This window comes from Leptidea sinapis, chromosome 1 (genome assembly GCF_905404315.1).
Source record: "Leptidea sinapis chromosome 1, ilLepSina1.1, whole genome shotgun sequence".
NCBI lineage: Eukaryota > Metazoa > Arthropoda > Insecta > Lepidoptera > Pieridae > Leptidea > Leptidea sinapis.
The window spans coordinates 31,176,463-31,202,725 of NC_066265.1; the positions used below are offsets into that span (position 1 = coordinate 31,176,463).

The 26,263-nt window shown below is 34.7% G+C and overlaps 1 protein-coding gene and 2 non-coding genes across 3 annotated transcripts; 2 read left to right on the forward strand and 1 right to left on the reverse strand.

Moving 5' to 3' along the window:
- Positions 1–458: 458 nt before the first annotated feature.
- Positions 459–19,874, forward strand: LOC126964487 (uncharacterized). Its single transcript, XM_050807678.1, has 7 exons — positions 459–590; positions 8,375–8,446; positions 10,028–10,179; positions 10,989–11,174; positions 15,944–16,117; positions 17,380–17,637; positions 19,373–19,874. The coding sequence occupies exons 1-7, from the start codon at positions 485–487 to the stop codon at positions 19,511–19,513; spliced, it is 1,089 nt and encodes a 362-aa protein (XP_050663635.1). The 5' UTR covers positions 459–484; the 3' UTR covers positions 19,514–19,874.
- A 275-nt stretch (positions 19,875–20,149) lies between these two features.
- On the forward strand, positions 20,150–20,220 carry Trnag-gcc (transfer RNA glycine (anticodon GCC)). The gene has a single exon. It is a non-coding gene; the product is annotated as a tRNA-Gly (tRNA).
- A 5,568-nt stretch (positions 20,221–25,788) lies between these two features.
- On the reverse strand, positions 25,789–25,859 carry Trnag-gcc (transfer RNA glycine (anticodon GCC)). The gene has a single exon. It is a non-coding gene; the product is annotated as a tRNA-Gly (tRNA).
- Between the last annotated feature and the right edge of the window lie 404 nt (positions 25,860–26,263).

Genomic DNA, 26,263 nt, shown 5'->3' on the forward strand with positions numbered 1-26,263 from the left:
GAATAAGATAACTGAATATGGCTTGACATTAGGAAGGACAAGTTTGGAAAATTTTTAACTTAAAAGTATTGTGTAGTATATTGAAGTACTTACTATGGATATTTTATGTTTTTAATTATTTATAATATTATCTGTTTCAATGATTAAAAGTACTTACCCAAAGATATTAATTTTATGTTTTTAATTTGTGCTTAATTAATTCCTTTAACTTAAGAATGACATAAGTGATTTTCTTATTATTTATTTGTATCTACTTAATCTAATTTAGATGACCGAAATATTTTTAGTTATATATGATTTTAATAGCCTTTTGAAACGCAAACTATTGACGGTATCTTTTATGTCATTTGGAATATTATTATAGAGATGAGCACCTTCATACATTAAGCAATTTTTACCATAATTCGTTCTTGGTGCTCTAAGAACCAGGTTATTAGCACTCCTGAGGCACAATGAAGGTAGTTTACTTAATGGTGTATTTGGAATGACAATGACTATAGTTGTGGACAGTGTGACGGGATTCCCGAGGAGAAATTCGAGTGTGAACTTTGATTATATTCTTAAGAAATCTGTGGAGGTACTATTCAAATGTAAGTTAAAAATTTATACCTAGCCTTCCCATAAATACTAAAAGAAAGAAAAAAAATCTATGGCAAATAACATTTATTACTTTTACAGTGTGTTAGTTTAATATATAAATATAAAACAATTTAAAATATAAAAAGCTTGTTCATTGTGGTCTCCATTGGCTGCAATATAGTCCTTTAAACGTTGAGGCCAGTTATTAATAGAATCACGCACTCTTTCCATGGGAAATTTCTTCACTGCCAATCGTACGGATTCTTTTAGGGACTCAAAATTATCATGGCGTTTAGAGCAAGCCGTGCTCTCTAAAACTGATCATAAATAATCCAGCAGATTAAGATCGGGACTAGATAACGTCCAGCATTCAGCTCTGATTAAGTCCAAAACGTTTGTTTCCAACCAAGACTGCGTAGACCGAGCTTTATGACCCGGCGCCGAGTCTTGCAAGGACCATTCTTGGTTATTGAGCATGGTGTTGATAGGGGCTTAACAACCTTCTCAAGAATGGTATCTTGATACACTTGTGCGGATGTGTTGACCCTTTTCACAAAGTTCTTTCACTCGTTCGTTGCACAGTCACTCCTTCACAGCTACTACCCCACCGAACCATCACTGAAGTCGTATAGTGCCTAAGTTGTCCCTAATAAGACTAATTGGGAAGCTTCCGTAGAGCTTTGAGCATAAATGCGGTATAAAAAAAAATCTGTGACCTCCCATTGCGTACCGCTTCAGTAGTTGTTTCGGTTTCTATGGTTCTAGGTTCTATCTTCATCTCCTGAGATAAAATCTTTTGCTTTCGGAGAGGATTTCTTCGAGTTCTTTCCCTTACTGCTGTGGACCACCTTTTTCGTAAGAACACTACGGCCAGATGTTTTTCTGTCACAAACAGAGCAGGTCTCATTGTACCTTTAATAGCCCTACCATTAATAGCCCGGTACATAAACATTTTGCTAATACCAAGCGTATGGAGAGTTTTGAAATTGCATTTGGCTCCATACCTACTTTGTGTAATGCAAACTCAGCGATTCGGTTTTCTATATCACCCCACTCCATTTTAATATCGCAAAATATTGTACAATGTATTGGCGCCAAAATGAGAAAACTCAATGAACAATAATATAAAAGGGACAGATTCCAAATTCAAAAGCAATATTTTTTTTATTTTTAATTGTAACAGTATTTATGGCCAGACTTTGAATAGTAATAAAATTCAAATCAAAATTACTTGATTCATGTAGGTCAAGGAAATGACAATTGTCAAAAGTTTTCTTTTCTTGTTACACTTACCACCACTCCGGAATAGTTTGAGCTTTAATGAGAAGCTCAACAAGAAACTCATTGCCAATCTTTTAAAACAAAGTATACAGCTTCGTTTTATAAAACATTTCAAATACAATATATGTAAAGGTATGCAAAAAAAAATACTAAAACGTCAAATACTCAACGTCGTAACACAAGCAAGTCAAAAAAATTAATGTTAATTAATAACTAAAAAACCACAAGAGTTATTGCGTATAGAAGATGTACCAATCTGCATACACCGTAAATAAATAAAGGTGTTTTAATTTGTAAATATAATAACTTTAATTTTAAGAACCTGAAGCAGAGTTTCTGGTCACAGGACCACAAGTAGCACCCCTTCACGAGAATGAACGCATTGAAAAGCCTTCGTCTCCCTCGACCATATTTTACGGAAGGAAATAGCCCGCCCCATGTCGCCACCACAAGCAGTGGCATTTAAGCGAAATATTCTCTATCTCACATCAATTAAATGAAGATAGGCATTGTGAAAATGAAAAAATTACTTTCAATATTACGTTGTTTTGCAAAAAAAGGTCTTTTGAATTTTCTCTCTCGAGAAAAATAATGTACATCATAATATTACAGCAAAATGAGAGTAATAGAGAAGAATGAACGAAATTTATTAAAAATTTCTCGACAAACGGACAGATGAAAACATTATGATAGAGTATCCATTTTTAAGAGGTAGTAGAGTACTGCATGCAATCTTTAAATTTAAAAAATTTCCGGTTTCGCATATTTTATGTACATCTCTGCAGATACTGTAAAATTTTAGTACATACATAAAGAACCAATACATTTTTTACCGACTTTGTTAACGACTCCTACCAGAATGCAGTTTGTGGGTACGAGGTGAAGCCGAGAGCCTCAATACCTTCTAGGAAAAACGCAAAAATAATTTTTGAAACCTTTTCGGCAAACAAAACAATGATTTTATACTACACCATCATGGAATGTGTTTTCGTAGTGAAGGGCCGAAAGTGCGTCAATTATTACATACAAATATAGATGCGGTAAAAGTGTATGAAAATCTATTTCAGTGTTTGCATTTTCTGTTCCGCTAGGCTTATTAATATTTGGACGGAAAACAATACCGGCTAGTTATAATTTACATACCGACTGTCAAAAATACTAAATAAAAAATGGTTTATTCTTAAGTAATTTTAAGGTCGCCTTGACGAAGCCTTCTTAGTAATAAAAAAAAAAAACAATTGACAATCATTTGTCAATTGCTTTTTTTTACGCAACGAAAATGAAATTAAGTCGAAAAGATTTTAGAGCGATAATTTTTTTTTATTCAAAAATTTTCAAAAAGTTCTCTCTCTCCGCAAGACTGTGCTGCTCGTCTTCAAAATACTTTGGGGAGAGAAGCACCTAGCTTGAGCACCGTGAGGCGATGGTTTGCTGAATTTCGAGGTCGGGTTTCTTTCCATGACGAATTTCGTGAAGGGCGGCCTTCAACTGCTGTCAACGAAAATTATGTGGCTACTGTAAAGCGTCTAATTGAAGAAAACCCGCGGATTACCTATGAGACAATTCGAGGACTATTGGGGATTGGTATGACCCAAGTTAAGAAAATTTTACACGAACACGGCCAACAAAACTAAATCATTTTTAACTTCCGAAAAAGTATAACTCGTCACCCATCCTGCACATAGCCCCGACCTAGAACCCTGTGTATCTGTATTTTTCCCAAAATCAAAGATTTGATGAGAGGTTTCACTTATTACGTTTACCAATTCCGAAGAGGCAGTGATAGCGTTTAATCAGCACGTAGAAAACATGGCTCCAGGAGGTCTACTCGCAAAATCGACAACGATACATTCGGAACGATACGATAATACTCCGAATATATCGCAAGTAACCTACTCTAACAATTAATGTTCGAATTCCTTATCGTTTATCGTTACCATAGACTAATATTTTTATTTTTTTACGATGTTAGTGTGAATGTAATATGTACAAACCTAAACATTATCTGTGCTTTGTTGCTGTGAAGTGTCAAAAGTCAAAACATAGTTTAGGCGCTAAGGACCATGCCAGACTCTGCACCACCAATTTGGTATCATTTACACATAATGTAAATGTTAAAAAAATATGTAATGAATATAATATGATCATTTAAAATTGAATAAATAATACAAAACTCGCGGATAATAAAATGTAAAAAAAAGTAACTCAACCCTTCTCGTCGACTTCCTATTTCTCAGGCGGCCATTTGCATTATTTCTACGCATAAACGATCAACAAAATGACTTAAATAACTTAGTAGTAAAAAAATCCTCTTGAGTAGTAAATCACATATAATTATTTTAATAATATTTATTAACTATGTATATTGTATGGCAAATATATCTATACAACTTGAACCGATAATAGCAACGACAGCCTAGATGGTGTCGTTGAGATTATCGTAAAAGTGACGTTTCATTATTTGTGAAATTCGAATATTCGTCTCTGACATTTTCAACTAAGAGTAGGGTTAGGACCGATAATATCGAATAATGTTTCGTTCGTTCAATCATCGTTTCAACATTAAATACGACGTAACTAAGAGTAGGATTCGACACGACTAATGCCACGATTTGTCGAATATAGATTTTAGGAGTAGGCCCCCTGATCTGTGGTTTTAAAAAAATGGTTCGTTCTAAAGGGAAATTTGACTTAAACCTTAACTATAACAGTTAATATTCTGCAACTTAGCCTAAGAATAAAATATCTGACTGATTGAACGTCACGTAAAAGGAGAATACTCGTTACAAAACAGTCATGGCGTTTTGTGATTTCCTCATTCATTCAACCATTATTCAATATAGGTACACGAAATTCCCCCAACGGGCGTGTCACATGAACTAATGCGTCTCATATAAACATAATGTATCTATATTGTTTTACAAACAAGCAATTAAATGGGTAATTAAGATTATTCTAAATCTGGACGAATGTTTGATAAGATTTATGTTTCAAAATTATGAGGAAAAAATAAACAATATCGCATAGTTTCAACAATTTTACTTTTTGATGTTTTGGTTCTTCAAGGTTTCAAATTTTAAACAAAATCTACCGACTCTAACATGCATATATGATTTATAATTGCTTTATATAATTTACCTTAATTTAAAATTTAACCTTTCCGATCCAGGAATCTCTGATCACGCGGTATAAAATCTGTCAATGCGTACTATTTTACGTGTATTAATAGATTGCTTAAACTTAGAATGATTTGAGTGATTGTATCTGAAAGCTATTGAAACAAGCTATAAGACCATGGCAAAATAAACCATCTAATAAACAAAATAAGGACCCACTGGACTTCCGATTTCGGAACGTTAAGTTTTAAATTTTAAGCTAAGGTAAATATAAAGCAATAATTAAACATTGATTTAGAAATATCTAAATCTGTATTTTAATCATAATAATGGAAAATTATATCAGTCTGTTCTATACTAAATATTTACAACATTAACAATAATCATTGAAACATCTGCATCGTCATAAAATTGTGAAAGAAATATAATATTTTCCCTACAGTCTCACTATATTCATAAATATTCATGCTGGTTTAGTATCACATAGTTTTTCCTATTACAACTATCAGTTCTGTTTGTTTATCATAATAAATTGTTTTCATCTCAGGTTAACAAAAGTCAAAGAATTTCCTAGTAGGCTACTATAGGCCGATGCCTACTTGACGCAGTTCAGACTAAGTGTAAGGAATAATCCAGGTGAGATTTCTTTAGTTGTAGGCTTTAGCAATGTTCCATTTGGCTCTATCTGATTCAGATAATCCAGGTAGTTGTTGATTGATCGCAGAAGTTGGATGTTATTGTATATAGTTCTACTCAAGTCAGTTATTAAATCTATTGGTGATGTATTCATGTAAATGATGTCTTCTTTCATTCGTCCCGTTGCTGATTAAGGACCATTTTGGGGCCATCTATAAATAGATGTGATAAATCACAGTTTTAGGTGGCCTAACATATGGGCATACGACGCAAAGAATGCAAACATTAGCATTAAAAGTGATAATTATTTGATTATGCAAAAATTTCTATTGATTTCCAGGTATTTTTGTAATAGATGTTCTATTTTCTTGGACATAAAATTTTTCTAGCTTTTGGACAAAGTGCCAAGGTTTTTTCGTCACCTATCCATTCGGGTTGGTCATAAATATTAATAATATTGTCGCGTAGCAACGCTTCTACGTATATGACGAGAGTTGTCAAACGTCATATCGTGCAGCAACGTACATGACGAGAGTTGTCAAACTTCAACAAATTGATAATTTCAACAGCTCCGTCAGCAATACTCGTAGCTTTGGCGTAAAAGTGTTTACTTTAGACGCTGTAGACCCGGGTTCGATACACCTATCAGTGTATGGAATTTTTTGGACTTTGTAAAGTTAATGGAAATTTCTAGTAAGTTCAGGGTCAAATCGAACAGAAAAAAAGGGATGGAAAATGTGTAAGCAGGATAAAAATAGTTAAAAGAATTTTCTAGTACAATTTAAATTTAAAGATGGAATGGGAGAATCATTTTGAAAATGGAACAGATCCGGGGGTATATAAGCGTACTAAGCGTGGCCTACGGCAGTTCAAGTTCTGGCTCGAAAGTGTAAAGAAGAAGAAGAAGAAAAGAAGAAGTAGTGAATAGTGGAAGTGTTCCAAGAAGAAGAAGATAGAAGAGACTTAGTGTTCGGAGCGGTATGACGCGTTGAAGGTACCGCCGCCCACAAGAGGAACAGTGGCAGACCGGCGAAGTGCAAGTTCAGAAAAAGTGAACGCAAATAAAGACTCGTACCTATAAGTGGAGTATTTTTTCCAATCCCTGACTCACTCTCGTGTCAATATATCCTTAGAGTCTAAATGTTTTTCAAGGTTTTTCAAGGAACGACAATCTCATTGTGCAGTGACAAAAAAGCTCTAGCTTTGTTTATTTATTCTACACTTTTTAGGGATACATCTTTGTTTTTCTCCAAAAATCCTTGAAACTGTCCCGGACGATCATTGTTCAATTTATTTTTATATCTGTCTCCTTAAAATTTTTTTTTGAACAGTTTCGACAAGCTTCTTCAATTATACTTTTACATTTCTCATCCATTTATGATTTCAAGTCTTGTAGCTGCTTGTATATCATATTCTTTGCAAACTTACCTAAAATACCTCTTTTCCTTACGAGCTTCGCTGGGGCATTCTTTCTTTCGTATTTAGATCAGAATTTTGACCTCTTTTCAAGTCTTATCACTTCATCTTAAACTTATAAAATAAATCTTTAATACAAATATCACGGCGTTCAGTAGATTATATTAGTACCAACTTATTAATTGGCCGGAAACCAGCACAATTCCCAATGCAATTCATTTTTCAACTACCAATAAAAATTGTGGCAAACTTTGTCAATTTCATCCAGTATAAGACTGGCACTGATGATAAAATCGACCTTCAGGCTACTACTATTACATAATCTATGCTTCGTTTAATTGGTATATTTGGAATGTTTAAGCAAAAAAAAATCATATACTCTGTGCTTCAGGAAGGAGCTGGGCTGATTGGATTGACCAGTTAACCCTGCAAGCACAATGGACTCTAGGAGCTTAAGGGCGCAAACTGCAGCCCCTAACCATATGATTTCAGATATATAAAGAATATTTGAGCCAAACAGATTGATGAAAAAGATTTTGTAGCAGATCACCCATTATTTATAACAACAACACAAAATTACTACAGTAGATTTCTGGATATACGCGAGTCACAATTAAATAAAATATTTGGATTAATCTCTCTCAAAAAAAAAGATTAGTTTTTTACTAGTGACTCAATTACTTTTTCTGTAATACTAGACTATGCTTTGCATGTCTCTCAAAGTACAAAAGTCCGCGTTCGTTAGTTCTCAGAACTCGTGTACAAAAACTACCCCTATTTTCAATGTAGGTTATTATCCAGTTTTAAGTTTAACGCTGAATGAAAGAATAATTGAAGATCAATCATGTAATACGAAAAAGAAAAAATCTCGCAACAAGCAGGTTCTACTTTTATCGAAAGTACGTTTCATGCATGGTGCGTTTTTTGGAATTTGGAACATTAACACAACTGATCCTTTGGATAACTAGGCTGATCCGTTGAGTGAAATATGTGGTACTTTAAGCCCCAGGTTTGACATAATCTCCGAGTCGGTGACGTCATAGAGCATTAGCAATTGTATAGTGAATTTTATATCATACCGTAGCAATACGAAAATTAACAATGAGAAATTATTATTAATTTTACGTTCACATACCAATTAATGAGATATGCGGAGATATAGCTGATGCTGTACTAGGTATTAATAATAATACAAACAATACGAAAATATCCTTTAATCCGTTATCAATACAACTTTACCTTGACTATCGTGTATCTGCAAACCACAAGTGAATTTGATGGTCCATTATGTTTTGTCATCGGTCCATTCGTCCGTACTTCTATTGTGTGTGTGTTTATATATACAGGCTCGCTTGATGTGCTGGCTTCGTGGAGAGACGGCATCGCTAGGGACATGGGCAGCGCAGCATCAGCTCAAGGTAATAATTATCCAATTAAAATTAATAAAGTTCATATATTAACTACAAAATTTTGTAAAATAGGTCATTTTAGTATTATTAGATTTCTCTCGATTGTTGTACAATTACAAATATACCGTCCTATTGTAACATCTTCATCTATCCAAATGTCTTGAGCCTTTTTTAGTGTTAATTCCGCCAATACTCGTCTTCAAACAATTCGACACGTGTTTCGCCTCTACTCAGGAGATGTCGACTCGCCGAACTCTAGCACGAAACTCTCGTAGAGACGAGTATTGGCCGAATTAACACTAAAGAAGGATTAAGACATTTGGATAATTATGGATTTCCGCAAAGTAACGCCTACTTGAATAAATCATATGTTTACATATATTACAATCGCAATGAAGTAAAACTGTATGTACATTGAATTTATATATTATACTAGCTGACCCAGCAAACTTAGTATTGCCATCATAGTATCATCATCAACTATAGTTAATCTATCAACTATAGGTAGCTAAAATTAAGTTTGTTTTTTTAACTCCTGAGAAAATTAGACAGATACAAAGATTCTAATTAGTTATTCATTTTAAACTATTCTTTCAACTTGATTTCTGAACGACGCGACGGGGGACACATCAAAGGAAAAACAAAATTGTTGTTTTTTTTTTAATTCCAAACATTTTCGTATTTATTCACCTTTTAAACCTTCTCTGGACTTCCACAAATAATTCAAGACCAAAATTAGCCAAATCGGTCCAGCCGTTCTCGAGTTTTAGCGAGACTAACGAATAGCAATTCATTTTTATATATATAGATAAAGCACAAATACGGTTTTGGAAGTTTTATCCCTCAGTAACTACAATAGGTGCAGACCTCCATAGTATAATAGTTGGAAAGGTTGGAAAGCTTAAATCTTTGAGTATGGCTTTCTAAGTGGTTGCGTTTCTAGTAGTTGTTTAGGTTCAAACATGCGAGGGGTCGTCACTAGTTACTTTATATAATTATTGTATGCTTGTCTTTTTGTGGCAATACGCAAAAACTACGTTATAGATTTAATTCTTATTTAAATATAAACAAGAGGTCGGGACAACATAATATAGGCTACTTATAATAACATATAATAGAAGAGGAGCTATAAATCCAGTTGAAATCTGTCTATTTGTTTCGTACAAACAGACAGTACGTACGGCATAAACAGACAGGCAAAATTTGTAAATGTTCATCTGGTATAAATAAATTTTTATTTATTTTAATAGGTACACACAACGGAACTACAACAAATACATAACTAAGAAAAATAAAACTATCAGCTATATAAGCAAGTTAGGCTGCAATTCCACGTGGATAAACAGGATGTTTAGCAGAAAGATTATATAACTATTTAAATACAATAATAATAGCAATCTTAAAACAAGTTTTATAATAGTTAGTAACTAGTAATTTAATATTATAAATAATAAAGAAGGAGAAAAATCGAATTGAGATGTATTTCACAAAAAGGTTTTATTTTTATAAATTTTGTCTTCCTTTACGAGGTTTAATGTATATTTGATGATGTTATGATGAGTTTAATTCAAATTTTGATAATATTTATAGATGAAGAACAATCAGCTTCAGGCCGCGAAAAGGCCTCCCACGGCGAGGGTCTGGGCAAGATGTACATGGCAGAGATGAAGGAGTTCAGAGATACCTTCTGCTGCAGGAATGTACTCAAAACACTGTTCATCGTTATCGGATTATTGACAATTGTAAGAAATTCCTTGACTATTACATATTAAGCATTCCATCTTTGATGTTATCGGAGTCCACATAGGCCGACTAAAGCTCTGTTCAAACTGAGGTGAATAACGCGTGGGACGCGGGACGCGTTTTAGAGCAATTCGCTCGCTCGCTTAGACTCTCAAACTGACGCGACTTCCCGCGTGTCAGTTTTGGTTTTTCAGTGGAGAAACATCATGCATTGTGAGATCAAACAATCCCACTGGGCGACCCGCTCTTGTTTCGCTTCAACTTGAGCGACTACTCGCGTCAATTTGAACACGTCCATACAAGTTAGCTGACACAATCGGCGCGAACGACTTCCGTCCCGCGTTAGTCGAGTCAGGGCTCAGTTTGAACAGAGCTTTATACTAAGATTTATATAGATTGAGATCATGTAGGCCATTATATTTTTATATAAGGGCCAACGGGCCACAGGTCACATAATAGGAAGTGGTGAAGTAAACGCCCATAGACAACCGCAACACCAGGGGTCAAGAAATGCGTTGCCTGCTTTTAAGTTGGGAGTATATTGATGAGTAGGAAGGTCCCTAATAATAAGGTCTTATTAGTTCGGGAAGACCGCAGGCTGAATTTTTTGAGACATTCACAAACACGAGCGATTCATGACACTGTCATTTTGTGAACAGTGAGTCCGTTGCTCCTTCGATATTTATTTGTTACTTTAAAGCTTCACTCTATTAGGTTTGTATGGGTTGTGAGTTCAGTATTTCCTACTTCATTTTTTCTGGGTATTTGACTCAAAGAGTCCTGCTATGAACACTATATCGCATTTCAGATCCAATCCGTAGTTGTGATAGCGGTGACCATAGCATCAGCGATCGCGACCAAGATCTTCAACAAGGAGCAGTCGGGGCGCCTGGTGGCCATGATAGTCCTGGCTGTGACGGCCGCTGTCAGCATCTCTGTCATCATCTACGGTGTTATTGGTATCTTCAGGAAGAGGAAGAAACCTGTGCATGCGGTGAGATTTACTTCTATTATAAACAGAAAATCCAATGATCTTTATAAAATATCACTAACAACATCATCCTGGCAGCACATTTTATAAGAACTCCATTTTCAATGTCCTGATATGCTGTTTTCATCTATTCGTAATAACTCTTTCATATTGTAAGTAATTATGTTTCATAAGCGGTTCGTACATTGACTGAAACAAATCTTATAATTAATCAAAACTGCATTACGTATTGCAGTTCCTAAGAGATATTGAGACTGCGCAAAGAATATATTTACTGCACTGTTACAGACGTTCGCACTCCTAGACTCTACACAGCACCACTAGATGGCGCATGGTTTCCTGTGCAATGTGCAACTTGACTCAAGTGCTTTGTTGTTCAACTCTTTTCAGCAGTCTCGGAAAATATGAATGATGTGTCATTAGCAAATTATTTTTAGATTAAAAAAATCTTCAATAGTTTTTGAAATATTAACAAAAAACCAACTTTTTTGTTTTTTTTTTTTTCAATTAATTTTCCCGCTACTGTGAAATAAGCTGAAACTATCGAATCTAGAATCTACGGCATAACTAGGATTTCTACATTCCATAAAATTTAATTATTTATAGTGATTCCATACTCGTCAGTAGCAAAAAAATTGGTGCGACCTTCGCATATCATATTTATTAGCACCAGCTAGCAATGAATGTAGTTACCGTTAATAGCGTCATGTTTAACATGTTAATATTACGTAACTTGTGAAACATGTGTATTGTTTTTCTGACTAATGATTGAGTGCCTTTTTCCATGCGTACGAGCATGGCACGGTCGCCGTGCCGTGTTAAGTATAAATATATGAGCTACAATGACAGCCTTCACATGGCTTGGCGACCGTAACGTGACCGTGTGTCGCCCGTGCTTATTGACTTGTATAGCCTTTTTTTTATGGAATAGGAGGACAAACGAGCGTACGGGCTACCTGGTGTTAAGTGATCACCGCCGCCCACATTCTCTTGCAACACCAGAGGAATCACAAGGGCGTTGCCGGCCTTTAAGGAAGGTGTACGCGCTTTTTTTGAAGGTACCTATGTCGTATCGTCCCGGAAACACCGCACAAGGAAGCTCATTCCACAGATTTGTAGTACGCGGAAGAAAGCTCCTTGAAAACCGCACTGTCGAGGACATCCAGATGGCGGGGATGATATCCTAACTTGTGGCGTGTCGTGCGAAGGTGGAATTCGGCGGCAGGAATCAGGTTAAACAGCTCTTCGGAACACTCCCCGTGATAAATGCGGTAGAAGACACACAATGAAGCGACGTCTCTACGCAATGCCAAGTGATCTAGCCGTTCACAGAGCACTGGGTCCCCGACAATTCGAGCTGCTCTGCGTTGCACGCGGTCAAATGGATCGAGCTGATACTGGGGTGCACCAGACCAGAGATGACAGCAATACTCCATGTGTGGCCGGACCTTCAGATGAACACGGGTGCAAAACGGCGACGTCTTCTCTCTAATACCTCGATAATACTGCGACCGTGCTTAAACCGTGTATATTGTGAAAGAGCTTGTACGGCACGGAGCCGTGCCATTTAGACGGCAACCGTATGCATGTGAAGAGGCACTCAAGCTTCCAAAAACCAGTCAACAATAAAGGCAAGCAGATAGCCTCTATTATCAGCATATGCACGTACACCAAAAACAAAGTGAGTGACGTATCGCGAGTGTAGGACGTAGCGAATTGCACACTGAAGTAATAGACCTGGCCTGTTGTCGTGGGATCGCATGTGGTTTTAAGGTTATTTAAATATCTAAAAAATGGACTGTAACTATAAGTGCCTTCATCCTTTCCAATGTTGAGTTGTATGGGCTTCGCTCCATACTATGATAGTGACGAAGCAAAAAAGATCATCAACCTCATATTCTTCTGAACTTAGATATGTATATAGAGCTGCACTCGAAGGTCGGAAGTCGAGCCTTACTCGTTCTGGTTCGATACTTCTTCTCTATGTCATTTTTTACAGTACTTTCATTACGCTAAATGTCATACTGCTAAGTGTGCTTAATAAGGTATATAAAGATAACGGATCACATTAGGCGTTACTTTGCGGAAATCCATAATTATACAAATGATTTAAGTTTACTTTAGTGTTAATTCCGCTAATATTTGTTATTAAAAATACTCAAAGTCTCGTGCCAGATTTTGGCGAGACAACACGTCCTGAGGATGCCTCGTGTAGAGGCGAAAAACGTGTCGAATTGTTTTTTAAAAACAAATATTGGCGGAATTAACACTAAAGAAAACTTAAATCATTTGTATAATATTTATGGTACAAGCTGACCTGGAACAACTTTGCTCTGTTTAGGAGGCAATTTAAGACAACTGCCGTGTTTTTACACGCTTTTTATTAGTTTCCCCTGTATGTGTGTTTGTTTGTAACGGACTCATTTGGGCGCGATTTTGGCCCAATTGATGGCCACATGCGGCTAGATTTCGTTCAAACTTCGTAGATTTATCGAAGACTGATGACAATACATTAATTCGATAGAATAATAGCATTTTTCAATTTGCAAAATAAGATTTTTGTTATTTTATATATCTTTTTCATTTATCGTCGATAAAGGCAGGAATTAATATTCATTTTAAATTTAAATAATCTTTTCGAACAAAGCGTGTTTTTTAGTTTTTTTTTAAACTACTTTTGTTATTCCAGATTTTATTTACAGAAGTATAAGTAGTTGTGACAATCACATAGGCAACAAATCACAAAATTATCCAGTTTGGTGCAATCGTTTGAAAGTTGTAAGCGTACATACATTACTGAGATTATTTATATAATCCCTATACCCTCTATTGAAGAGTCCAGAATTCTTCAATACAGGGTTTTTTTTTCTAAATGTTTCCATTGAGTCCTGTCGCCTACTCGTCTCCATACGGTAGGTGCAAGCATTTATATGATGAATATGGATGTTTGTTTCCGAGTCATGGATGTTTAAATGTATTTATGTATGTTTATATGAATTTATGTATGTGTAAGTAAGAATATTTTATTAAATATATCATTGTCTTGTAACCCATAACACAGGCTATATATATAACTTGGGGCAAGATAATTTGAGTAAAAAGTGTGTTAATATTATTATTGTTATTATTAAACCGAAATTCTGTGAGCTTGAACTTGTCATTACAATACTACAACTCTTTCGTTTACTTACATGGATATAAACACATTTATAATATTATGTACCAAAAAAAAGAATAATTGCTATCAACAGCATTCTTTTCTTTCTTCTTTCTTTTGAATTCAATTGAACTGAAAAATCAAGTCTATTTTTTAAACAATATTTATTCCTTTGCACACACATAGAAGCTTCAATTTGAAGGAAATTTTATTGTGATTCATACAAGGTTTTATAACAAAGTTCAAGTTAATTATTGATTGTTTGATAAACCAAAGTTATTTATAACATACTGCTTCAAGCAGTAAAACAAGAACTAGAAAGGGTCTAACGTGTAATAATTTACATAAAACAACTGAAGTAAATTAATATCGCGTGATGTAGCAATGAAGGTTTCACTGAACTTGCCCGAAGGTCACGAGTTGATTAGCTTTGATTTACTTTTTACATCATAAAATATACTAAGCAAGTCGAAGTCAAATAAACTTGATTGAAATAAACTTAAACTAGGCGCTTTTAAATCGCCATTATAATATTTTCTTTTAAAAATGTATGTTCCTAACTGGAGTGTTCCGAAGAGCTGTTTCACCTGATTCCTGCCGCCGAATCCCACCGTCGCACGACACGCCACAAGTTAGGTTATCATCCCCACCATCTGGATGTATGGCGGTCCTCCACAGTGCGGTTTTCAAGGAGCCTTCTTCCACGTACTACAAAGTTGTGGAATGGGCTTCCTTGTGCGGTGTTTCCGAGACGATACGACATGGGTACCTTCAAAAGAAGCGCGTACACCTTTAGGCCGGCAATGCTCCTGTGATTCCTCTGGTGTTGCAAGAGAATGTGGGCGGCGGTGATCACTTAACACCAGGTGACCCGTACGGTCGTTTGTCCTCCTTTTCCATAAAAAAATTACTGAATATATCAGATTTTCGGATAAAATAGAGATCTTGAGAAGAACATACAAGAAACTCAACAGCCACTCTTTCTATTCAATTAGAATATTTTGCAGTGGCTGTAATATAGTAAACAAAATAGTTTGTTAGGTGCTGCATTCAATATATGAATTGCGGATAAAGTTAAATGCATTTTAAATATCAAATCTACACATATAAATAAAATTGGAATGTCTGTTTGTTATTGTTTTAAATAATTATAATTATTATTTTATTTTAACTAAATTCTTTTCACAACAAAATATTTTTTTTACACTATTTTCAATTTAAATTTACTAAAATTTATTTTCTATTTATTGTTGAATTTTATGTAAAGCATGCTTTTTAGTTTTTTTTGAACTATTATTTATTTTTCATTTTTAGTTAAATTTTCTATAAAAGCGTATTTTTAAAACTATTAAGTAGTTTAACAAAAATCTTAGTTTGCAAATCGAATAATGGAATAATCTTATCAAATCAGTGTATTGTCATCGGTCCTCGATAAATCTACAAAGTTTGAATGAAATCTGGCCGTTTAAATTGGGTCAAAATCGCGTCTAAAGGAGTCAGTTACATACAAACATACAAGTGAAGCTAATATAAAGCGTATAAAAAATACGAGGATCAGGCAAAAACCATTGGGTATAAACCTTTATGAAATTTTTAAATGAGATTTTTATTGCAGACCGCAGCCGTTATGCTGATAATGATAATCATACAAGCTGTGATCCTGGGTCTGGCTATTCGGGTGACGGACGAGGATGAAGTGGTGCTCAACCGGTCCCTTGTCGAGTCCTTCCGGTTGGCTCAGGAAGATAATCCGAGACACGTGAAGATATGGGCAGCCACGCAGAGCGATGTGAGTACAGACTGCAGAAAAATAAAAAAATAGCTATGTCGGTAACTTTATCGATAAAACGGCTTTCAAGTTTTTAGGCGTTTTCGGCGTTTAATTGTGCAACTAATTTGGTGTCACAACCAGCTCGGACGCGTGCACTGAATGTTGCTGGTCGCGCCACCACTAATTACTATAGAGCTGTATCGTGTCTGACTCACTCGGCCGCCAGTCCGACTACCAGTGACGCTCCCACCTTATTGCATGCAACACGTCTGTACTGTTGTGTTTTGTTATTTAATTACGTTTATTAATAGCATACGATACAGAAAGGTTTATTATTGAAATCCAACGTAGACCATCAATTTAGGATAATTCCTCATCAGATTATTCCGCTAGAGATTTAAAAAAATAAATAAATAAAGATGAACCCACCACTGTTACTTTTTCCTCTTGAACTTTTCCTACTTACATACAGTAGTAGTAGTATCTCTACTTCTTCTATTAAGGAATCAGTGGCAACACAACCAGTTGCGCCACCGTGGAGTCCGTAAGCTACCAAACTAGAGACAATACATACACCAGAGTAATGTCGCGTCCGAGCTAGTCGCGTCACCAAGTCGGTTTCGCAACCAAGCGGACACCAGATGAGTAAGTCTTTATAGAGCTGGATAAAATTTTATTGGTAGCGGTGACTGGTTGTGTAAGCTACCAAACTGGACACCATACAGACACCAGCGATCATCTATAGTAGTTTCTTTCATCAAATCCAATCCAGTCTTAAAGTCACCAGTTATTTTAGCAATATCCGATGAACTATATTTATTGCCAGTCACCCGTCCTGACCAAGATGATGAGTGTCGATGGCGCAAGGGCGTTATAATGGTAATTTGGAAGTGATTTTAATGTAATAGAATCTTAAATCAAACTATACCTACATCTTATATATAAAATTCTCGTGTCACGGTGTGCGGGACCGAACTCCTCCGAAACGGCTTGACCGATTCTTTTGAAATTTTGAGTGCATATTGGGGATGTCTGAGAATCGGACAACATCTATTTTTCATCCCCCTAAATGTTAAGGGTGGTCCGCACGAAACTTTTTTTTAATTTTTTTGACATTTTTTTTAAATTTGTTTGATTATAGTCAGCATAAAAATACATACAACTTCAAATTTTCACCCATCTACGATCAACAGTTACTTTTGTATCGCGATTTTAATATCGGCAATACAACGTTTGCTGGGTCAGCTAGTATTATATGTATTTCATAAATCTATTTGCAGCTACAATGTTGTGGAGTATACGGCCCTGAGGATTACCGACAATCCAACGTTCCAAATTTTTTCTCCCCGGATGTGCCGATCTCCTGCTGCCCAGGATACGATTCGACGAGATCTGAACTGGTGCAGGAGAGGGAGAGAGAGTCGTGCAAGGCGAGACATGAGTACAGCGCAGTGGGCTGTAGGGGGGCTCTTCTTGAAATGTTCCAATTCACAGCAGTCTTGGTGCTAAGTAATACGGTATTTCTGATAATATGTGAGGTAAGGGTTTATAAAACAAATATTTTATTATTATTATTATAATTCAAATATTTTTATTCAAAATAGGATACAAAATCACTTATTACAAGATTATAAAAGAATGCCTCAGACCTGAGTAGAACGGGTGCAACAAACATAGCGGGCTTTTTTTTCTCATCAAAAAAATATGTTTACAAAGTAATATTGTACAATAAAACTTATTATTTAAAGCCTTGAGGGCGGTACCTCCATTCTCAATCTGCGTTCCCATTAAGAAAGTAATTTATTTCATAGTAACCTTTACCACACAAATATTATTTAACATAATACTTTTGAATATCGAAATACTTTTGTTTTCAATATTTTCTGGAATCTTGTTGTAAAAGCATATACATCGCCCCACAAAAGATTTACTTACTCGACTTAGCCTAGTAGTAGGCATTATAAGTTTATGATAAAACTATTACCCAAAAAAAAATACTGACTATGAACATTGTAAAATAAGGGCATTAAATTTCCCGGGTAATCATTTGTACCCATAAACTAAAATATAAAAAGTGCTCGCAACCTTTTCCCTTTCTTTCGTAAATAAATTCACATAACATTATCTCGCTCAGTCATTGACACAATGTAAACATAAAAATATGTTGATTGGCAATGAATGAAGAAACCGATGACAATTTTGAATAATAGTGAACAATTTTTTTTTTTGTTTTGAACATAACTAAAAGTATTCTGTGGTTATAACAACGTGAATCATTTAATAAAATACGTGCACCCTTTTGGCAATTTTGTATAAAATCTTTATCACCTATCCAGTCTCCAGCACGAAAAGGGTGCTATTGTTACTCGCAGCAAAAACGGCAGTGATTTAAATTTCGAACCCCACGTGACCATACTTCCGGGAATTACTCCGCGTTAAAAAAATGCGACCCGGTGCGTTCTGAAACTCATTCTAGCGTATTACCTCTTTGTCACAAAAAATTATTTCTCTTACTATAAACCTATAACACTTTTCTCGCTAGTCGAGGTGAAAAGTTGTATGTTTCACACGAGATCAAATTTTTTTTTGTCTCGTGCCTTTAAATCACTTACTACCTCAGTAGTCTATATTAGAATCACGAGCGTAGCGAGTGATTCAATTCTAGACTGCTTCAAGTCGTGATTTAAAGTCAGCACTCGGAGCAAAAAAACTTTGCTCACTTGTTGAACAAATAACTATTTACGTTAAATTGTCTGTAGTTTGTATAGGCAGCTTCAGCTTGCGTGAAGTCGGCATTTCGACTGGGTAAAATTATTATATTATAGACCTACATTAATATATCACCGATTTAAGAAAACACTACAATTACTTTAAGTTATTTACGTAAAAGTTACCTGCATTTTTAACCAAGTTCAAAAAAGGACGAGATTCTCAATTCGTTGGTATTTTTTTTATGTTTGTTACCTCAAAACTTCTGGATCAAATTACAACGGGGCCACATGGGAAGCACCAGCTTTTAAATAAAAAAAAAGAATTATCAAAATCGATTCGAAAATACTGTCGAATTGAGAACCTCCACCTTTTTTAAAGTCGGTTAATAAAGCGTTCTAAACTTAAACCACCGATTGTTGAGTTAAATTGAGAGACAATATTATGCCCATAACTTAATAGCATGTGCTTGTACTTCTCCAAGTAAACCAAGTTAACTAAAAATCTCTTACTTATGTAGTACCTACTTACAACCTTTTTTAACTGTCACTGTATTTCTTTCAGCTTTGCCTAGGGATAGTGAGCGCTATTATTTCGAAAGAAGAGCGTAAAGAAGAAGTAATAGAGGAGCCTCCTGCACTAGTGGTGCCAACACCTATGCCACGAGCTTCGTTGAATCTATTCCAAACAAAAAGCAAACCTTAAATAACTTCTGGTTCTCCGAATCAACTTAAAAAAAACACACTATTACCGATAGATGGCAGTATTACACAAATTAAGAATTCAACGGATGGCTATATTAAAAGTTCCATTAAGTAGCCACAGATGGCGTTAAACCTGTTACTTTAAAATATAAATTAATCTAATATGAATTCTGAATCTGTCGAAAAGGGTTTATGATATTTTATAGTAGGAGAACAATCAAATCCAAGGATCTCACAATAATGGACAATGTACTGAATACTGATTGAACTGTTTATAATTCTCATTATTTATTTATTATATTATGTATGTTGTAGGAATTGCTAGAGATAAGCATGGAAGTAAATCCTATTGAGACATTAAATGCTGTTTTTTATTTTACATAATTTTCTTACTTATTTTGAAAGAAATTCTTTTTCTCTTTTCTCTCTTTTGGCTTAAGACTAGACAAGAATTTCTTGACGTACCGCTGAGGTTTGACTGGTTTTTTTTGCCTCGTCAGAAAGTTGCGGCATGCAATTCTTCAAATTCCGATCAAATTGAGTAAATAATAGTATTAAGTACAAGAAAAGAAACTTTTATACAATCAATAGATATACTAAGTCATAATAAGATATGTAATTACAAATAAATTCTCAAGCATCGGTGGTTCAGTGGTAGAATGCTCGCCTGCCACGCGGGCGGCCCGGGTTCGATTCCCGGCCGATGCAAGATTTTTTTTAATTATAAGTTAATCAGATAATCCTATGCGATTGGTACGAAATTAAATTTTTCTCATTATATCTGTCAGACCTGAATAGGCATAATAAATAAATAAATTTTCTTATAACACAATCCACTTTAAAAGATTTAGCAATTTTACGGAGCCTAGTAGATGGATGTTATAATTATTGTTACATAGACATTGAATGCAATGAAAAAGAAAAGAAAATTATAATTATTGAGTTAAAAATGCATTAATATCTGTACATATAAACATTTGCATTTACGACTTAACAAAGACATCACTAAGATAACAAGGTAACTACATACACCTAAATAAAAACAAGTGCTGAACTTGCCACATGCAATTTTTTTTTACATATACTTGCTTAGGTAGATATTTTTTCTATATACTTTATGGTATCAGGTAATGAAGTTATTAGCATTGTTTAATAATTCAAAATTATTGACGCAAAGATTTATAGCTAATGATGTCAATAATATTAAATTTACTCTTGAATATTGCATAATACATAGATTTTGACATTTTCCAACTCATAAGCGATATGCAGGCATTATGTTGCGCTGTAAAACTTTTCCAATTAATCACGCAATTAACTTTAACAGTCATTAAAATTACACTCCAAAATCTCAAGCAAGTTAAGCGTAGCTAATTAACATAACAATGTTGCTTCACATTGTTTCTGTCATTATTTTACTTGGAAACTATTGCAGTGTTGATGGAGGTACGTATTTCTAGCCGAATCAGTCATAGCCGTTGATTGACATCACAATTTTTTTTTTCATTTTAAAAGTTCTTTATTTACTTAAACAAAAATATATAGAAAGTACATTACTTGACACGGTCAAAGAAATAACAATCTTAAACATTTCAACGGCGACATTGCCGTAGGCCCACCAGTGGGAGGCTCTTTTGCACAGGATGCCGGCTAGAATATGGGTACCACAACGGCGTCTATTTCTGCCGTGAAGCAGTTATGTGTAACCATTACTGTTTTTCGGTCTGAAGGGCGCCGTAGCTAGTGAAATTACTGGGCAAATGAGAATCCACTCAGAATTTTTGGGATTTTCAAGAATCTGAGCGGCACCGCATTGTAATGGGCAGGGCATATCAATTACCACCAGTTGAACGTCTGCTCGTCTCGTGCCTTAATTCCATAAAAAAGGCACTACGCGCATCGCGCGGTGTGCCACTAGCTGCCCGGGCAGAAGTTATAGAAACGATGTGGTTAGTTAGTATGTTTTAACATCGGAGACATATAATAATAACATATATTTGATATTTTAATGTGTACCTTTGGAGAGGTAGGTGACATCACAAGACGTGTTATGGCCACAGGACAACATCATATTATTATAAATAAAATTGAAGTATTTGTGCAAAATATAAATGTAACGACTTATAACTAAACGGATTCGAATTTTCACGCGGAACTTAGAATGCAATTTTTCAAAAGTTTGGACTGTTTGACATTGTTGACGTTTTTATTTTCCCGTCCTTTCAAAGTCAGATAGCTCATGTTACTTCAAACTTACTTTTGTTTAAGGAATTAAAATTGTATCCCGGTCCGATAAAATTATCACATTCAGTCGCTAGTTTGTCTTAGTAATACAATTGCCTATATTAAAACACTCATCACAAATGTTTCTTATTACGAAATTGTTTATCTTCCTTTCTATTTTTACATTGAAAATACTAATAAATACTTCACCTTTAATTTCAACAGTGCCACCAGATTACTGCCTACACAATATTAACACTGACGACTGCCATATGTCCCCAACACCTGTTTTTTACTACTACAAGCAAGGTTCTAGATGTGAAATAGCAATCTGGAGAGGTTGTTCCACCTTGAATAAGTTTGATAATGAATACGACTGCTCCAAAACCTGCATATTCAGGCTTTTTAATGTACCCGGAGAACATAATGATATCGAACCAAAGCCATCTGAAAGTAATATAGAAGGTAAGAAATATTCTAAGTCTGTTTCGTAGTTACAGATAATATTATATCTTTGAGTTTTACTACGTGTTTTGGTCTATTTTTTAACCGACTTCAAAAAGGAAGAGGTTCTCAATTCGTCGATTTTTTTTTTGTTTTTTTTTTATTTGTGAGTTTTTTTTACCTCAAAACTTTCGACTGGGTGAACCGATTTTGATAATTCTTTTTTTATTTGTGAGCTGATACTTCCCGAGTGGTGACATTGTAATTTGGTCCAGATCTGACAATGGAATCCATGAGAAAACCATAAAAGTCTTAAAATTTGCTATACATACGTATAGCAAAGAAGATGATAAATTTACGAATAACTCAATATCGCGAGAACCGATTTCGATGATTCTTTTTTTATTGGAAAGGATATACTTCAAAGATAGTTTGGTGAGAGTTTTGTAAGGTTCGGATTACGGAATCCATGACAAAGTAACGGAACACTGTCTGTAATCAAATTGCAAAGTACTTACGTTCTTTACTGCATTAAAAAATTTAGTATATTAACACATATTTAGACAAATTGTCAGTTAGTGTGCTTCAAATTCACTAAAAATCATAAAATAAAAAAAAAATTAACAAAAAAAACAACCGCCTTCACAAACACTATTCCAAAACAATAGATATAATGTACACTAAAAAGTATTAAAAAATTGCGTAGTTTTATACAATCTAATTAATTAATCTTATTCTAGTTACGATTACTGTAAGTTTTGGAGTCGGTATCATCCAAGATAGGTTTCTTACTACATACATAGTTATATGTGAGATGTGTATTAGTCGTGAGGATGCGAGAGGCGAGAGCGGGTTGCGACGGAAGGACATCGATTCCGAAAATAACAATAATCGTTACTGGATTAGATTAATTAATTAGATTGTATAAAAATATCAGCAGCAATCAGCCTCTTCGGTATATTTTCCGTTGAATAGAGTTTTAACAGTTTTGGTGTCATACACTGAACCTTTGTGACTTGATTTAACTAAATACATTTTCGTAGTAGTATTCTAGCACGAAAATCTTCATTTTCAAGAAGCCTTCTTTATCTTGTAAGGGCATTACAATTGAAATGATTATAAGTCACTTTGCTATCTGAATGTGACTGTAGCAATAAAAGAAAAGGTAGTGATGGATAAATACGAGACCAAGCGTTAATAACACTTAACAGTAGACGATCAACGTCACCTTTACTCCCTTCAGCATGAAAGGCTATCTATACTCCTAAAAATTATTGTGATAAAATTGCAAGAAAAAAAAACTAGAGGTTGACCGCAAATGGAAGTGAGAATTCTTTGCCCACACGTCTCGGAGAAATCCGTTAAGATATACGATGATGAGTTTGAGGACTTAATTTTTATAAATATGATGATAAAATTCCTGTGTCAAACATTCGATGCTATAACATGAATATATGAATACGTTTAAGCAGTAAAAATACAACAAAACTGTTGTCATGAAAATGAATGTGTCTAAAATTATAATTATTACATATTTTCAGGGATCTGTTTGGAATTGCTAACACCTGAATCCTGTATTACATCTACTGACATTGTTATGTACACTTTTGACCCAAACATAAAAGAATGTGTTCCAATAACATGGGGTGATTGTCCTTCAAATAACATATTCGAAACAAAGCAAAAATGTGACGAAACATGTACAGATTGGAATGATAACATAATAGATCTTAGTCTAGAAGAATTAGAAGGAATTGAAAATGTTATTGATGAAGTATTAGAAGAACAAGAGCTAACCACGAAAATACCATTGTTTAATTTGAAAACTACTACTCTCGCTGATACTAAGAAAACAGAATTGCCGACAACAATAACAAATACAGTACAATCAACAACAACTACAGCACCAACTTCAACAATGACATCTACATTAGAGCATTCTACAGTAACAATACGAACATCGCAGTCTACAACAGTTACTTCTACAACAGAGCCTTCAACTGTAATATCTACAACAGAGCCATCGACTGTAATATCTACAATAAAGCCTTCAACAACAATTGGCACGACAGCCACGCCAACAACAGAAGCGATATCAACAACAGAAATTGTAACTACGACATCAACTCCAAAAACTGAGACAACGAAACTTGTAATAACGACAACAACCTTAAAAACAACTAAACCTACAGATCTCCCTCAGGACTACGATCTCCCATAGGCAATAACTTATTCGATCGATATTTTCTACACCTTGTAGTTATTAGATTTTGAATACCAATTCATTTAGAGTTTAGACGTATGTTGAATGTAAACCGGAACAAAATCATAAAAATTTGGTAGAATGATGTCTATTTAATTTATTTTTTGTTAATTTTACCGCAGAGTAGGGATGGATACTTACGTATTAAATTTTACCAAAGTCATCAATCAATACCAGCATCTAATCGAAGTAATCTAATAGACGTAATCATCTATCTATATTTTCTAGTAATTGTAATAGAGAATAAAGAATTAATTATCGGAATTAATTAAGTATTAAATATCGGAATATATTGTTAATTATCTTTGAATTCAACTGAATTATGAGAGTAGATCTGGCGACTTATAAGATGTGTCACTTAAATATAGAATGCGAAGCCATTGCCAGAATCAGGCTGGAGTTTCAGCTTCACTTAAAGCAGAGGACGTGCCCTGCCTAAACCTTCTGAGGATCCTACGGATTTTAAAAGTAATAGGTCTCGAGGATATTATTTAAATCTCAGCACAGTAACACGTTTCCTAGTTACTAGCCTCGATTCTCTTCCTTAACTTTTGAGTTGAGGGTAGGCGCGCTAGCGCAAGCAGAAGCCACAATAGATCCTAGGATTTAAGTGCCCCAAACCATAATAATAATAAATATAATATGGCTGTACTATGCCATAATAAAGCTAGCGGCGAAAGAAAGAGAAAAAGTCAATGCCAAATTAAGCAAGCGCGGGGCACGTTAATTCTATTCAGGAGCCTTTGATCTGAAAATCAATGCTTAATACATTGCCTTAAACTTCTTCACATAAAGTTTCCAAAATTTTATAACAATAGGTTAATATTTGGACGAGGAAATTGCTGCAAACGAAACCCTGATTTTTGAGTGTTTAACTCACGATTTTTAGTCGGAGCTGCAGTTGTTCTTAATAAATGTAAATGATCTCAGCATGATACTACAACCATTGCACAGTACAGTATGATCAGCAGAGCATGCATGCGTTACGCTTTCCTACTCTTGAGCATCTAACCAGTCTTCCATGCACTGTTGACTGCCAGTTGCTAGCTGTTACATTATGTCAAGTATTATTATTTATATATACATATTTTTATGATATTAAATTTATTTAAGGAAACGGAGAAAGGACTGGAAATGGTGGCAAGTTATATTTGCAAATTATGCACTTTCTTTTGTGATATTATGATGATGAGAAATAATAATTGTTACCTGATCTCATATTTCCTAATGACTCAGAAAAAGTGATCACGATGAGTGTTTGAGTCTTTATCAATATAATAATAATTATTCTTTGAAAGAAAATTAACAAAATATCAAGCAGATATTAATTTATAACAAAAAAAAATTGCATCGGCCGGGAATCGAACCCGGGCCGCCCGCGTGGCAGGCGAGCATTCTACCACTGAACCACCGATGCTTGTAATGGAAGTTGAAAATATGATACATATAAATAATCTGTTGGTACTCTTTACAGAAACTTTAATTCCACTGCTCAGCACATAAGTTGATGGTCTTTGTTTTGTAAGTCTTTCGAAATGTGTAAATATTTATGTTAAACAAACAGTTTTAGTGTTGGTTCAAATGTTTTACGATGCGGAACAATATAAGTAGGTACTTATCGGGTATTATCAGGTAGAGACACTTTAAATTATGAAAATGTTATTCACCTGCAAAGGAATGGAAAAATTTTAAGAAATTTTATAACATAGACTTTGTTCTTACGTATAAATATAATATTGACAAAATAGTACAATTATTTGCTAACTTACTTCTTAAATTATTGATTTTTAAGTATCACCGAAACAATGAGTTTTGAATTTT

What these genes read in the sequence shown, in the direction of transcription:
- LOC126964487 (XM_050807678.1), top strand. Translation starts at nt 485, where the DNA reads ATGACAATGACTATAGTTGTGGACAGTGTGACGGGATTCCCGAGGAGA. An exon ending in TGTGGAGGTACTATTCAAAT is followed by an intron (nt 591 to 8,374) that starts GTAAGTTAAAAA and finishes TTATATATACAG; the next exon opens with GCTCGCTTGATGTGCTGGCT. An exon ending in TTATCGGATTATTGACAATT is followed by an intron (nt 10,180 to 10,988) that starts GTAAGAAATTCC and finishes ATCGCATTTCAG; the next exon opens with ATCCAATCCGTAGTTGTGAT.